This window comes from Amblyomma americanum, chromosome 10 (genome assembly GCF_052857255.1).
Source record: "Amblyomma americanum isolate KBUSLIRL-KWMA chromosome 10, ASM5285725v1, whole genome shotgun sequence".
NCBI lineage: Eukaryota > Metazoa > Arthropoda > Arachnida > Ixodida > Ixodidae > Amblyomma > Amblyomma americanum.
The window spans coordinates 29,218,475-29,233,251 of NC_135506.1; the positions used below are offsets into that span (position 1 = coordinate 29,218,475).

Here is a 14,777-nt window from a genome sequence, read left to right on the forward strand (position 1 = left end):
TGTAGGAGGCTGCCACCCACCGACCACCTCCCTCTACACACCTTCCCACACGGTCTTACCTGCCAGAAAAATTCGGTCACGTGTTTGAAGGTTATGCGAGTGAGAGCTTTCAGCTAATCACTCAGAGTAAATCAGACTGCTTTCGTGACTTTAGCATGAGGGTCATATAAATTTATAGCACTGCAGTTTATATTGCTTGGATCGCTTGTCATCTTTTGGCAGCTGCATGTTTACCTTCAGCGTTATGCATATGGCGGGTGCAGGTGAAGCACCTGCACATGATCTCGGGCATGGGTCCGCTGCTCTACTGGCTGACAAACTACGCCTTCGACTTCATGTTCTACATCGGCACCGCCATGATGGTCCTGCCGCCTCTGGCATTCATCCCGCATACTCAGCTGACAGGCAGCGACATCCGTAAGCTGTGCTATCTTCACGTTCTGTTTGCTTCCAGAAAGGCGCAGGTGCCCCTGTAAAGAATAAGCAGTGTGCCGACGTTATTCTTGTTAGAATTTTCAAGCGGTTATGTTCAAGTGATAACAATCCGCAATAAATTGGAAATAGAACATTGAAAGGATAAAATGTTGAGGTCGGGAAACCATTAAGAATTCGCATGACACGTGCGGAAAGCGCACAGCATCTCCTGAAAAAAATATTGCAAACTATTTTACGATTCCTAAATTATCTCTAGCCTAAAAGTTTTAGCATTGGCGGCAAAAAAGTGCAAAACGAGAGCTAGACACACATACTTAATTTCTCACCCTTTAGGGTGTAAATCAGCTGTCCCCAGACGAACACCCTTTTCCAATTGTTAGGTGCTAAAAAAAGGTGCAGAGATCAGAACCGTTAAGGAAGGGTGCACTTAATGATACTTTACAGGATGTAATGGTTGCACCCTCATTAAAGGGTACTATTTTTTCATAACACCTCTACGAATGCATGATGGAAGGGTGCTCCACATTGATCCACCCATGAATCAAAAGCCTTGGCCTGATGCTCGCCCTCTAACCTTTCATGCTGTGCACCCTTCCTGAAGGGTGCTGATCTCTCGCACCCTTTTTAGCCCCCAAAAGGGTGTTCGTCTCTGGACAGCTGATTTGCACCCTTAAGGGTGAGAATGTTTAGTGTGCACTGCCGTCTAGGAATGGCCCTTGCGGCCCTCTCTACGGTGGGAGATAAGGCCCGCTTGTGAGCCATTCTCTATGCATGCGACGGAAGCTCAAGGAATGAATATTATACAATAAGAGAATGAAGAAAATACTTTGAAGATTCTAGTGCTTATGGTTGCTTATTGCCATCTTCCTTCGCAGGGCTCATCTTCATGCTTAACTTGCTTCATGGCTACGCGGCTCTCCCCATGATCTACATGTGCTCCTTCCTGTTCGACAGTCCGACAGTCGGATTCTCAGTGATTGCCATCTCCACTTTCATCGTCTGTGAGTACCTTTCTCTGCTGATAACGCGTACAGCAAAGCGACCAGGTAGCCGATGACGAAGAAGCCGTGACTAACAGTTATAACTGTGCATTTTAACCAGTACATTATGAAGATTATTTTCTCGTGACGCTATTAAAGGCTTATGTTTGAGCCAGTTACAAACGCCGAAGAGAATGAAAATACAATTGAAACAGAATTTTTATATTACAGCGGCCAAAAATTCACAATTGTTTTACTGTGCTAGTTGATTTTGGAGGCCCGTAGTTTTCAGCTGTACAACTGTTGGTAACGGCTGCTCCCAGAGTGTCTTTGTGCTCTGAAGGTCGTATCTTGTACTGCAATTTCATCCTTACGTCATAAGGTTGCAAAACGCTAAGGCATGCACTGCTAGTGAGTTTCACTCACGTATTCCTGTGTCATTACAACGGAATAGAGGCTCAGTTATTTTGTACAAGTAAAGCAATCGCAACTGCTAAAGCGTAAACTTTTGTAATGAGGTTGTAACGAGTATAATTCAGAGGTGAAGCGTACTGCGTGACACACAAAAAAAAGATAACGTTTTACGCATTAATATTAAGTAGTGTGGGCCCTGAAAAGGCTGGGGTAATCATGTAACCTACAGCCGGCGCCAGCCTCATGTAGAGCGCTTGAACAGTGTGCCCTACACATTAAAAAATGATATTAGAAGCAGTCCATCGTTTTCTGGTAAAGTTCTTCTACGGTCTACTTATGTTGCTTGCAAATCTATGTGGCTCTTACTTCGTCTAAAGAGTTCCCTTTTTATTCTAGAAGATGCGGTGAGGCGTTGGTTTTTATGTACGGATGTGCACCAATCCAGCGCTCCATACAAGGGTGACGCAGACTGTACGTATTAGAATTAACGTCAGTAGAATGAAAAAGGTCTAAGTGAAGGATAAGAAAAAGGCAATAAGGCATTCACACTGATTAGGATGTTTTTAAGCTCACTAGATTGAACTAATAATTTTAATTATGTAGCTAATGCGTCAAATTCATTACAATTTCTTGAAAGTATGAACGCGAGATTGTTACTGTGGTACTGTATCGCATACTTGCGTTTTCCTATTGAAGCGTCCGCGGGCTGCGTCGGATGGGTGTTCAAGGAGCACTACAGCGACGACATCGAGAGTGCGGGCCTCACCACCGTGCTCGAGGTGGCGCTGCAGGTGTTGCGGCTTCTGCCTTCCCAGTCATACTCACGGGGCATGACCAAGATCCTGCAGCTGGCCCAAGAGAACGCCCTTTGTCGACGCGGAGGCATCGAGCTTCACAGCCGCTGTCACGCCGCCGACGCCAAGGCTCACTTGTCGCTGTGGGAGTGCTGCCTGCGTGAGTTGGTGTACTCGGCTGTTAATCCTGAACGGCCGGTCGGCAGTCCTTAGGTGTTGTGGGCCTTATGATGGCATGGAGCCGAGTAGAATACATATATTACGCATCCACGAAACCACGCTTTCGGCTCGACTAGGTGGCATCGAAACGCATCTGGACTGTGCAAATTGTTATTCCGGGTATGGCGTTAACTATCGGCCGATGTATTTTATGTGTGTACTTAATACTATCGTTCCTGTCAGCAACAAGATAAGAGCGGCGTGAAAAACGAAAAGGAAAAACCAGAAAAAGGCGTACGTAGTAAAATAAACACAAACACAGCCTATTCCGTAGTAGATTTAAGCTCTTGTAAAAGAGGTGAGCTCTCTAAGCGCGAGGAAGCAAAGCTTATTATTGTAATCAAAAACATGAAATATTGCCTTTTAGCTTAAAGTACACATGAGAATGACTACACCAAAACGTTCCGCGTTGAGTTACTGTAATGTTTAATCATGGCTTGCCGATGCAAACACCAAGAACTCCTGCGTGTCGCTCTTACTGAATAAGTTGCGCATGTACGCTTAGCATGTGAAAACACTCACCGAAAGTCACACTCCGACAACAGCGACGGTCCCAAATGTTATCATTCTAACAGCAGCATGTTAAACGGGCCTAGGAATCTTATCGCTTTAAACGGGCCTAATAATTTTATGGATACAGCAGACTCCTTTAGACATGTTGCATCGCATACTAATGGCTACGCATTCTTCGTGGCACTCGTACTAGACGCCGATTCTGCGGACCCGTACGACTACGCCATCCAGCCATTGGACATGCACCCTTACTCCGCCTTCTACGACCTGCTCACTCTCTCCGTCGAAGGCGTGGCGGTGTTCGCACTGCTGCTCTGCGTCGAATACTGGCTGCCCCGACTGGACCGCAACCTGAGCGCACTCGAGCCGTCCGCCTACCGGGAGGGGGCGCTGTACGCTCCCAGGCCTATCCACTCGCCCATCGGACAGGGCATCGCGGGACCAAAGAAGGCAAGCTGACCCAACTTATTAGAGCGAAAAGCTTCACTAGGCTCGTCAACACCGGGCTTCGCGTGAGCCACACTACAGATTTGCCACATCTGCGCATGCGCGAAACCGAGTGACGTCACGCAGAGCGCAGGTGGTCGCTGCTCGGTGATAGAAAAAACGATAAGTGCAAGCACTGTGGGGAGAGAGGGACCCTGGACCACATAATCTGGGAATGCGCTAGCTCACCAGGGGCTAAAGCAAACAAATTGTAGAGAAGCCTGGGAAGCCCTGCTGCGGAGCGAGGTCTCTGCTTAACAGCAACAAGCCATCCGCCTGGCGACAGAAGCCGCGAAGAGTCAAGACCTCTTTGCCTGCTTGTGATCGCGGAGGTCCCCGCCCCCGTCCTCTAGGCCTGCGTGCCGGGGTCGGGGAGTAGGGGGCCTCCTTATCTGGTGGAATATTAAAGTTGTTATCATCATCATCATCAGGTGGTCGCTGCTGCCGCAGCCGTCGTAGCCACCGCGCGCTGACTCCGTCGTCTGACCGTGAAACCGAGTGACGTCACGCGGAGCGCAGGTGGCCGCGCGCTGCCTCCGTCGTCTGTCCTTTCGCCATGGAAGGACGAGAAGACCCAGAAGTGGTAGCGTGGGAGTTGACTCAAAAGCAGCGAAGATATGAAAAGTGCAAGGCTAGACAAGCGGCTGAAACGCCAGAATCACGGCAGGCACGCCTCGCTAAACGCTTTTCGCTTCGAGATATCCAGGCTTAACACTTTAGCTAAGCCTCAGCCCAAATTCTTTAGAGCGAAGCTGTCAGTGCCCGACTTGCGGCGTCAGTGGTGTCGTGTGCATAATATCACGTTACATGGCGCCACAAGTCGCCGCACGACTGGTTACATCGCCGGAAGCGTAAGAGTCGTCGGAGCGCACTCCACACAGGTGTTGGTGGTCTCTCTTTGTTTCATCGCAACTAGCGAAAGCACAAATCACAAAAAGCAGGAACAGCGCTGAGCTGGCCAAACGCATTAGTGAGAAATCCTAATCGCAGGAACATTTATGCGCTGGCTTTGTAGAGTTTTCGTTAGAAGTCTAATAGGCAAAAAATGTCATTTCACGGTCATAAAATGTTCCTATTACCTGGATGGCAGTGACGTCAGCGGACCGGAAGTGACAAATATACGTTTCGATGTATCTTCACTGCGTCTGTGTCACCATCTCTAAAGACTTCCAGGGAAACGTCTAACCAGGCCTCTAGATGACCCGAAAAGATGACTGCTTGTTTGCAGACAGACGTGTGCGGGTCCACAAACACAACGACGAAAGAAAGACACGAAACTCGATGTAAAGGCACCACCAGCTTCTAGTGCGATCGTACTGCCGGCAGATAATGAATTAGGCGTAGCTGTGACATTTAATGCAAAGGGATTAAATGACTCATCGGCACAAAAATATGGCGTCGCCCAAAAAGTGACGCCGTTACAAAACTCGCGATTAGTCGAAATGGTCTGACATCATTAAAGGCGGGAAAATACGAAACGTTAGCCAATAACAACGTACTAGTATTTGCAACTGCACCAGTTACAAAGGAATAGAATTAGAATAAAATTTGGATAGAATTTGAATTAGAAAAAAAATTGAATAAAATTAGAACAGATTTGGAATTTAATTAGAAAAAATTGCAATGCTTTAGAACTACTGGCGCCGGCCATGCGAGTTTCTTAATCTGCATGTTTAATCTGCATATGAAGAACCAGTGCCAACAAACTCAGCGTTGTTCCACTTAGTTTTACACCAGTACTGCACAAACCACAAATATGCCGGGACGATACAGTTTCGTATTTGGCTTGACTTTAGTGTGGGAGCTGAAAACACGCATCTGCAGCTAAATAATGTCTCGCCGGATTGTAGTGCTTAATATGGCCCCTGTAACCCTGATGCTGTCTGCTCTCGGCAGGTTAAATTAATTTAGTAAAGCATTTTCACCTCATCAAAAAAATTAGCGAAAGCGAGTTTTTTAGGCATATATAAAAATTAACAAAGCATTTCTCTCTTGCCTCAGCCAAAAGAGCATTCTTACGACTGAGTCAAACTTTTGCGGGCCAAACGAAATAATTAAGTGCCGTATTTTCTGGACTATAGTCCGCACTCAAGTGTCGCACCCGGTGTATTCACCACGTACGTGATTTCACGTTCACAGCACTTAAACAGTTTTAGGTGCCCTCCGAAATTTCTTCCTAGCGTTGGTTGTTGGCCCCTTGCCCAGTACACGCGATGGAGAGGGCCAGCCGCTCCCATCTTAAGAGTGGTCTGCTTCCGACTCAGGGTGTATTGTATAGCCACCCCAGGGAGGACGAGAGGCGCCTCCAAACCTGTACACACCCGTTTACGCTCACCACGCAGGTCGACTTGCTCTTCTCTATCTGCACCTGCCTGGCGTATAGAGCGTAATATGCACTCCTGGCGCGTTTTCCTTGTTTACATTAGCGCGATACGCCAGAAAGTTTATACGATGCGCTGGTGTCGCATTCATGTAAATGTGGCTATAGTATGGAATCGCAGGTGGCTAGCAAGTGTAAAGCGACTGACCGCGATGCCATATCTATGGCAATGGGTGAAGATGAGATGCTCATGAGCACTGACTGTGAACTGGATGTATTTTTGAGTGAAGGCTCAGAAATCGGTACAAGCGTTCTCCGGCCTACCGCCCGTCTTCCACAGGGGTGTGCGCTTGCAAGAGGCTCCGCCAACCATGCTGCGTACTTAGGAGGGCAAAGCCAGTTTATAACAATATCAACCTGCAAAGTTGGTTCGTGATTCAGTTTATAGGTTCAATGGAGTTGAGATATTAGTGAAGTTTAAATTAAATGAGTTCACTTTACGAGTGTTCAGCAGATAGTCTCAACCCTCGAAGCGAGTTCCGATAGCTCGTCACTGCGTCAGCAACACTAAAAATAAGAACAGTGAAAATGAAACCACTTAAACAAAGCGAATGCATACAAAGCCAATTCAAGACAAATAAAGCGCACTTATTGTTCAGATTGGTTAAAAAGCAACTCACTCAGTAGCATACATTGTTTGATGACAGTAGGTCGACATCATTGTTCAGAGGGCCCTCTTTGAGGGCCACTTGCCGCTTTCTTCTTGAGTTATACCCAACTATAACGCTGAGACATGTTTTACACTGAGTAGTTATGGAACAAGTACAATTAGAGCTCTGAAAGCTCGCAGAACCAAGAGCAGTGTGATATTGCCCACCAAAGACAAGCGAACGATGTATCGGTTCCGTCTCTTACTGTTCTGAATGATTCCTTGTCACCAACAAAATAGCACATAGATTTTTTTTTTCAGGACGGTCTGAGATGACCTTGGCAGTCCCCTGTAGAGAATCCCAAAGCGCTGCGCACAAGCAGTTCAATTTTTTTTTACTTATCAGGAAGTTTACTATGAAGAGTTCTGTAATTTTGTTTACTCGTTATTTACATAGTAAAGGAAATGGCGCCGTATCTGTCTCATATATCGTTGGACACCTGAACCGCGCCGTAAGAGAAGGGATAAAGGAGGGATTGAAAGAAGAAAGGAAGAAGAGGTGCCGTAGTGGAGGGCTCCGGAATAATTTCGACCACCTGGGGATCTTTAACGTGCACTGACATCGCACAGCACCGGGCGCCTTAGCGTTTTTTCTCCATAAAAACGCAGCCGCCGCGGTCGGGTTCGAACCCGGGAACTCCGGATCAGTAGTCGAGCGCCCTAACCACTGAGCCACCGCGGCGGGTGCGTTTATGTTTACATTTTTAATTTTTGTGCGAGTCTCCGAAAATGAGACTTTTTATTTCGTAATCAATGGATAAGCTTTCATTTCTTTGTCATTAAGATGACAGGTCATTTAGCTACACTGCGATATGCTGCAATGAAACAAAGTGTTAAAATTTATCGAATAAACTTTTTACGCGTACAACCCTGACATGGCCGGATTTCCCGCTGCAAAAAAAAAAGAGTTTACGCGTGTATCTGTGAATTCAAAACTCATCCCCGTCCACCGCCCTATGTTCACGGTGCTCAGGCATCGGGGAAGCACGAAGACACGGACGTGTTGCGGGAGGAAGGGCTTGTGAACGGCCTTGTCTCTGGAGACGCTGTTGTGGCCACCGATGCTCGCCCTTTCGTGATCGTCCACGGCCTCTACAAGGCCTACGGCTACACCGATACCAACTCCGTGCTGCAGGTGAGGGCCGCCTACGAAACTGGCCGGTTTCTATCGCGGGTAGATTGTTGTGTTCACTTAGCGTACCTTACCTTGGCGAGCTGTATTAAATAACAGAGTGTTGGACATATACGGCGGGAGAGTGGGAACTTCTGAATGACCGAATTAAGTGTTAGATTTGGTTCCAAGTGTGCCTTAATAAAGAATAAGTGTTTATTATTTTGTGCCTTAAACGCAGAAAAAAGTTTTCCTACCATTACGTGAGGGACTTTGTCTGTGACCGATGACTTTGGCGTCGCAGAGCGCAGTCACCGAAAATTACACCAGCTGCATGAAGAAAATCAGCCCAGGGTGCGCTGCATGATATTTATTCTTATAGATAGTAGATGGATTAATGTATGGATGGATGGATAAGGCTGTACCCTTTAAATATTTGGGTGGCTCACGCCACCTAGCCATGATTCGTGAAATTTACTCTTGTCTTGATTTTAGCCACCAATCAGATAACCTTCGCTTGGATATTTCTACGCGCTTAATATCTGTTTTTTCTGCCGCCCTTAAACACTAATGGATATTATAAATCAACCCCGCTCCTTTCAACTGTAGGATGAAGCCCTTTACCGAAAAGTTAACCTTTTTCTTAACCGATAATTCTTAGTTTTCCGCCCAAACTGCTCTTCGGATATTTGCTTGTCAGTTTTCTAGCTCCCCTTCTCCATTTTGGGTGGACATTCCTCATGTGTTTTCTTTATGTACACAATGGATGACAGCGCCATCTGTGGTCATGAGAACGAAATGAAACTCACCGTATAAGAAACACGATGCGGGCGTGGTTAGGATCGTGGAGACCGCTGTGGGGCGCGCAATATTCCATGTGTGCGTACGCAGGGACTGAGTTTCACCATCCGCTCCGGCGAGTGCTTCGGCCTGCTGGGGGTAAACGGTGCGGGCAAGACCACGACGTTTCGGGTCCTGACCGGTCAGCTGCTGCCGCACGAAGGAGACGCCTACGTGGCGGGGTTTTCCCTCGTTTGGAACACGGCGATGGTGAGGCATCATCGACTAGGGAGAAATAAATGAAGCAAAGGAACAACACCCAACGAACGTGGGCACCCTATAATTACTAAATTTAAAAAGAAACGACAATGGAGTCAAGTTTTAGGCTTCATCGCATAACCTTAGTCCCAAGAAATTTTGAATAATAACTAGGAAAATAAAATGAAAACGAGACTTCTAAGGCCAGTTGGGCACGTAGCATACCTTGAATAAACGTACCGTAAGCAGATCACTATAGCATACCAAGCAATTCTGGACAAAAGCATTTTTGAGCGGGAAACCCTTTATGAACGCAATTTTTTTTTCATATGCAAGATTTCACTTCATGTACACAATGAACATGAACATGAGGCGATGTGTACATAAGGAGATCACCGGACGGCAGTGTTGCATTTTTTTCTATTAACGTTTTTGCTATCTTAAAAAGCGTTCCCATTGGTTTTCTATGGCAGTCTTAACAGTTCGATGCGATCGATGGAAACAGTTTGAAAGAAAGATTTTGCTTCATGCAGAAATATTGGACCCTTACCTTCAATATTTCGATACCGGTGTCTAGCAATTTTTCAATTTTCAAGAATTTTGCCAGATAACGCTGGACATGTTCGACATGGTTAAATGCGTGTACTTCACATGTTGTCCATAGGGATTCCTTACCATTACCTTATGGTCTCCATGCAATATTCACGCGAGGCTTATGAAGTCGTATGGACTCTATACTTTTCTGTAGGGGCTCTTCGCATCATTTGTGAAACTCTCTATGTACCATATAATGAAATTGAGAATCTTGATATGAAATGTTTCACCGAGGTACTCTCTAAATAGCTAGATTGTAACGCGCTAGTATATTGTTCTCGCAGCTAAACAAAATTTTGTTTAAGAGCCTTACGCTGTACCCACGCACCCGCAGTTTCAGCGCTACGTGGGCTACTGCCCGCAACGGGACGGGCTGCTGGATATGCTCACGGCTACCGAGACGCTCCTGCTGTTCGGGCGGCTTAAGGGTGTCCCCATGTCGGCCGAGTACCTCAGCGTACTGCTGGACATCTTCCACCTCGGCGAATTCGCGGAGCAGCTGGTCTGCACTATGAGGTTGGTGGGAAATATTTCCGGAAAAAGTCGAGAACCACAGTATGCGCGAACAAGAAAGTAAACTTGTAGACGTTTTATTAGTTTTGTTGACTCCAAGAAATAGTTGTTGCTCTTGACAGCAAGAGTTTTGTGAATAGCCAATAGCGAAAGTTTTGCGAGCACAGTTGGCCTTCGGAGGTTTAATGAAATAGTACTTTAAAAGCTCCTGGTTAATGTGCAGCTGAACTTGGTAATAAACACAGCAGGGGCTCGATCTACGCGACGCGCGTTCTGAGTAACGCGTCCTCTGTTATCCTGTGCAGTGCCGGCAACAGGCGCAAGCTCTCGTTATGCGTGGCCATGATGGGCGTACCCCGGCTGCTGCTTCTGGACGAGCCGTACGCCGGCATCGGCACCACTGCACGCAAACGCATCGTCAGCTACATGAGCGCACTGCAGAGGACCACCAAGTTCTCCATCTTGCTCAGCTCACACAGGTAAGGCTGATGCCACCCGGGAAGGCATGCGGCACAAGCCGACCCGCCTGCCAAGCAGGATGCCAGTGATACACGTCGCCAGCAGTGTGTAACTTGAGCGTTCGCGGAGAAGAATGTTATAGGCAGATTCTCTCGTTGGACTCACTATACGGAATAATGCGCAATAAATCTAATACGAGCATCGAGCACACATAACGGGAATTCTTCAAACGCCGACAATTCCTTATAAAAATTATCGTTTCGGCCCCGCTACGGGGGTCTTGTTACCAATGAAAGAAAATAAATTGAGGTAGGTTATATATTTTTTATGATATGACGTAAGCAGCGGGAGTATATCGGGGGCAGATTGCCGTCGTTGCTATTAAGTGTGTGTGCCGTCATCTGAATATGAGCAGATTCCAGGTAAAGCCTTGTCGTCTTGCTCTTTTCTTTTCCAGTTATCTTCATGGTGTCCCAGTCGATGTCATGGCCCTCAGAGACAGCATGATCAGCCAGTGCATTGGCTACCACGAGCTTTATAACGAATATAACGAATGGTCGGCGCTTGAGGAATTTCCGCCATGAACATATCCGACCAGATGGGTTTCCGTCAAACCCTGGATTTCAGACACATAAGCATGTCCACACACACAGCGCACTTAATGGGAACACACAGCACAAAGTTCCCACTTTCGAGAGCAAAGAATCGATAGCATACTCTTGCTTTTGTGACGTATTCTTGGCACACGTGTATCGTATTCTTGACTTCAAGGCAGGAGCCGTGCTGGTGACGCGCCAGTCGCAGCGTGCTGCGTCGACCTATACTATTCAAGGTAATCGACTAAGAGAATGTGCGAAGGCCTTCTCCAGGTTCGCAATCTCTTTCAATTCCTGATTACCCTTCTGAATATTTCGATTGCATCGTTTCCATGAGGGTAGTTCACTATAGAGAAACGATACAGCACAATTCTATCGTTTAGGAATTCCTCGAAAATTTGGGACTTCAGCTGGAGTCTGTAGACCGTTAAAATATCTTTTGAAAATCCCTCCTACCAGAATACCTCTCCCGGGGAATCTACGATTATCTCCGACTCGGCAGTTAGTGCTAATGCAACTTCATGCCATTAAGGCCCAAGCAGAGCAGGCTTGGGCAGGGCATGTAATGCGGAGGCAAGATAACCGCTGGTCCTTAAGGGTAACGGAGTGGATTCCAAGAGAAGCAAGCGTAGCAGGGGACGGCAGAAGGTTAGGTGGGCGGATGAGATGAAGTTTGCAGGCGAAGGGCGGGCGCAGCTGGCAAAGGATAAGGTTAATTTGAGAAACATGGGAGAGGCCTTTGCTCTGCAGTGGGTGCAGTCAGGCTGATGATGATGATGCCCACTGAAGACTCCCACTGAAGCGATCCTGCTATATCCATGTCAAGCTTCTGCCAGGGTCTTTCTGCGGCGTCACGGGTTGAAAAGGCGTTAATGATGACTTAGCAGACTTGTCAAGAGTCTGTGCATGCTGCGCTTAGCAATAGAGGTCACGCAGCTACCTCGTCGTCTTTCTGTGTTGTGCCCGGTATCCGGACGGAGGGAAGGAATAGGCTCAGAGTCGTTTTTCTGTGAAACCTTTGTTAGAATGCCCATTTCTTTTGTTTTTCCTCCTTTGAGCCCGCTTAACCATGTAACCGTATCGCAGCATGGCCGACGTGGAGTTCCTGTGCAACCGCATTGCCATCCTCGGTGAGGGCCGTCTCCAGTGCCTCGGCTCGCTGGCGCACCTCAAGGAGAAATTCGGCAAGGGGTACACCATCACCGTCAAGACGTACCCTGACCGCAAGCAAGACTTTTTCTACCATAAGGAGGTGGCCGCAGATGTGACGAAGAACTTCAAAGAAGCCGAGCTGGTGCACAGCTACGAGGTACTACATGCCTTATTAAGCCTACAATGCACCCATACATGCATTTCGTGAACTAAAACCTTGTTTGCGCCATGTTTCACAGCTAATGAGCTCGGCAGCGATGGAAAGACTATACTCTGTGAGAACGTTATGTGGCAGTGGAACAGAAGCTACGGAGCTCAAACAAGTGCCTCTTCTTACGCAGAAAAAAATGCAGTTCATTTAAGGCTTAATTCTAACACAACTGCAAACTTGCAACATCAGAAAATAAAGGAAAAACTAATTACTTGATTACAACGAATTCGCTAGGCATGCCTTCTTACAAGAAGCGTCCATAGATGGCGCCATCTACACGAGCGACAGATTGAAGCTGCCAAGAGAAGAGATCAACGTGCAAGGCGGCTAGGCGCACCGTTGTGCGGCTGAAATATTGGGCGGAATGGCTGTTACGGGCTCTCCGCCCTTGTAGCCATATATTCATTGCCAAGAAAAACCCTCGTCGAGTATAGTACAAGTTAACTAAAACGCAGAGAGAGGCAAGCTCTAACGCCAGCATGCAATGCTTTTAAAAATACCCATGCTACGTGGTTTGCATTTCAGCCTTGTAGTGGGTCAGTTACGACACACCAAATAGTCAAAATCTCGGAAAGGAATTATGGAGTTTTATTGGTAATGACATAAACGCTATAAGCGCCCTGCTATACTGCTATAAAGCAAACCCGGTGGCTAGTACTTGTCTTTGTGTCCGTTCCTTATGTAACATGTGCTGGTCAACTTCGCGCCGCTCTTTTTACATATTGTCAGCACTCAGCCGCTCAGGTACACAGTACAAGGATTTATAGTCCCCTTTTTATGTGACCCGATTAGTCATCACCTTTCCAATGAAATGGAAAGCAGTCAGATTTTGTTTTTTAGACTAACTGTTTCTAATATTCTGCCAGTCTTTTGCTCTGCCAGTCTGTATTCCAGGTGAAGCAGTGTTCTTCATACTCATCTCTTGCGCATACCTTTTCGACTTTGTGGCTCGAGACAAGCGGGCAGAAACGCCACGTTGATGCCTTGAGACGGTAGCTGGCGTTTGTGTTCACCCACATAAGCGGTTCTCCCAAGGCCTGTCAGGGTGTGCCGCCAACGCCTCTGCCTGGCTCGGCTTGCATTATTCATTCTACGAATGGTCACTTCTCAAAGATTGGCTGGATGACTGGACGGATGCTTGGAGTGTCCCCTTTGAAACGGAGTCGCAGCGGAAGCCGCTATGCTTTTTCGTAGTGTAAGCGGCGCCACCTGGCGAAAAATAATGGATCTTTTACGACAGCGGATAAAAGCACAATTAAAAGGTCTTGTTTACACCTGCCTGGTAGCGCAGCGCATTAGCTCTGCATTACCATGGCCACGAATTACCATGACCTCCTGCTGCAAGCTATATCTTAGGGTATAGTAACCCTCCAAGGGATATATTAACCTTCTCCAATTAACCCTGTCCTTTGCCAGTTGCGGCCACCGTATCCCCGCGAACTTCTTAATCCCATCCGCCCATCTAACTTTTTACCGCCCCCTGCTACGCTTGCCTTCTCTTGGAATCCACTCCGTTAGCCTTAAGGACCAGCGGTTACCTTGCCTTGCATTACATGCCCTGCCCAAGCCCATTTCTTCCTATTGATTTCGACTAAAATGCCGTAAGCCCGCGTTTGTTCCCTCACCCACGCTGTCCGATTCCGGCTTCTTAAAGTTACACCTATCATTTTCCTTTCCCTAGCTCGCTGCGTTTTCCTTAAACTGAACCCTTCTCATTAGAAGGCACGTTTCCGCCCCATAGGTGAGCACCGGTAAGAAACAAGTGTTGTACACTCTCCTCTTGAGGGATACCGGTAAACTGTCATTCATGATCTGAGAGAAGCTGCCATATGCGCCCCACCACATTCTTATTCTTCTTGGTATTTCCCTCTCATGATCTTGATCAGCGGACACTACCTGCCCTAAGTAGACCACTTCCAGCACCTCGCTGCGAACAATGAACTTGTTACACCTCGCACTAGAGGCAGAGAATTCAGTCGTCCCATTCTCGATTGTGCAGGGTCAGCTGGAGTTTCGGATGTCGCGGGTTCACATGCTGTGGAGCGAGATGTTCATGCGCATGGCGAAGATCAAGAAGAAGTTTAAGCTTCAGGATTTCTTCATCACGGACACATCGCTGGAGCAGATCTTCCTGAGCGTGACTCGCAAGGAGGCCAGCGAAGCTGCGGCCGCTGCTGCGGTTCAGTCTCCGGTAGGCCGGACGGTTGCCTTGGCCACAACACTAGGAATATAA

General features: G+C 47.3%; 1 protein-coding gene across 1 annotated transcript; it reads left to right on the forward strand.

The window, feature by feature from the left end:
* Positions 1-264: 264 nt before the first annotated feature.
* LOC144108119 (ATP-binding cassette sub-family A member 7-like) lies at positions 265-14,777 on the forward strand. The gene is made up of 10 exons (XM_077641399.1): positions 265-417; positions 1,311-1,436; positions 2,526-2,783; positions 3,549-3,805; positions 7,856-8,005; positions 8,873-9,031; positions 9,948-10,129; positions 10,432-10,605; positions 12,268-12,490; positions 14,544-14,777. Exons 1-10 carry the CDS (start codon positions 279-281, stop codon positions 14,775-14,777), a joined length of 1,902 nt encoding a protein of 633 aa, XP_077497525.1. The 5' UTR covers positions 265-278.

Bases quoted from the DNA above. Each gene is read 5' to 3' on its own strand.
- LOC144108119 (XM_077641399.1), top strand. From the start codon at position 279: ATGATCTCGGGCATGGGTCCGCTGCTCTACTGGCTGACAAACTACGCC. The intron at 3,806-7,855 runs GCAAGCTGACCC...GCATCGGGGAAG, and splicing joins GCATCGCGGGACCAAAGAAG to CACGAAGACACGGACGTGTT. The intron at 8,006-8,872 runs GTGAGGGCCGCC...GTGCGTACGCAG, and splicing joins ATACCAACTCCGTGCTGCAG to GGACTGAGTTTCACCATCCG.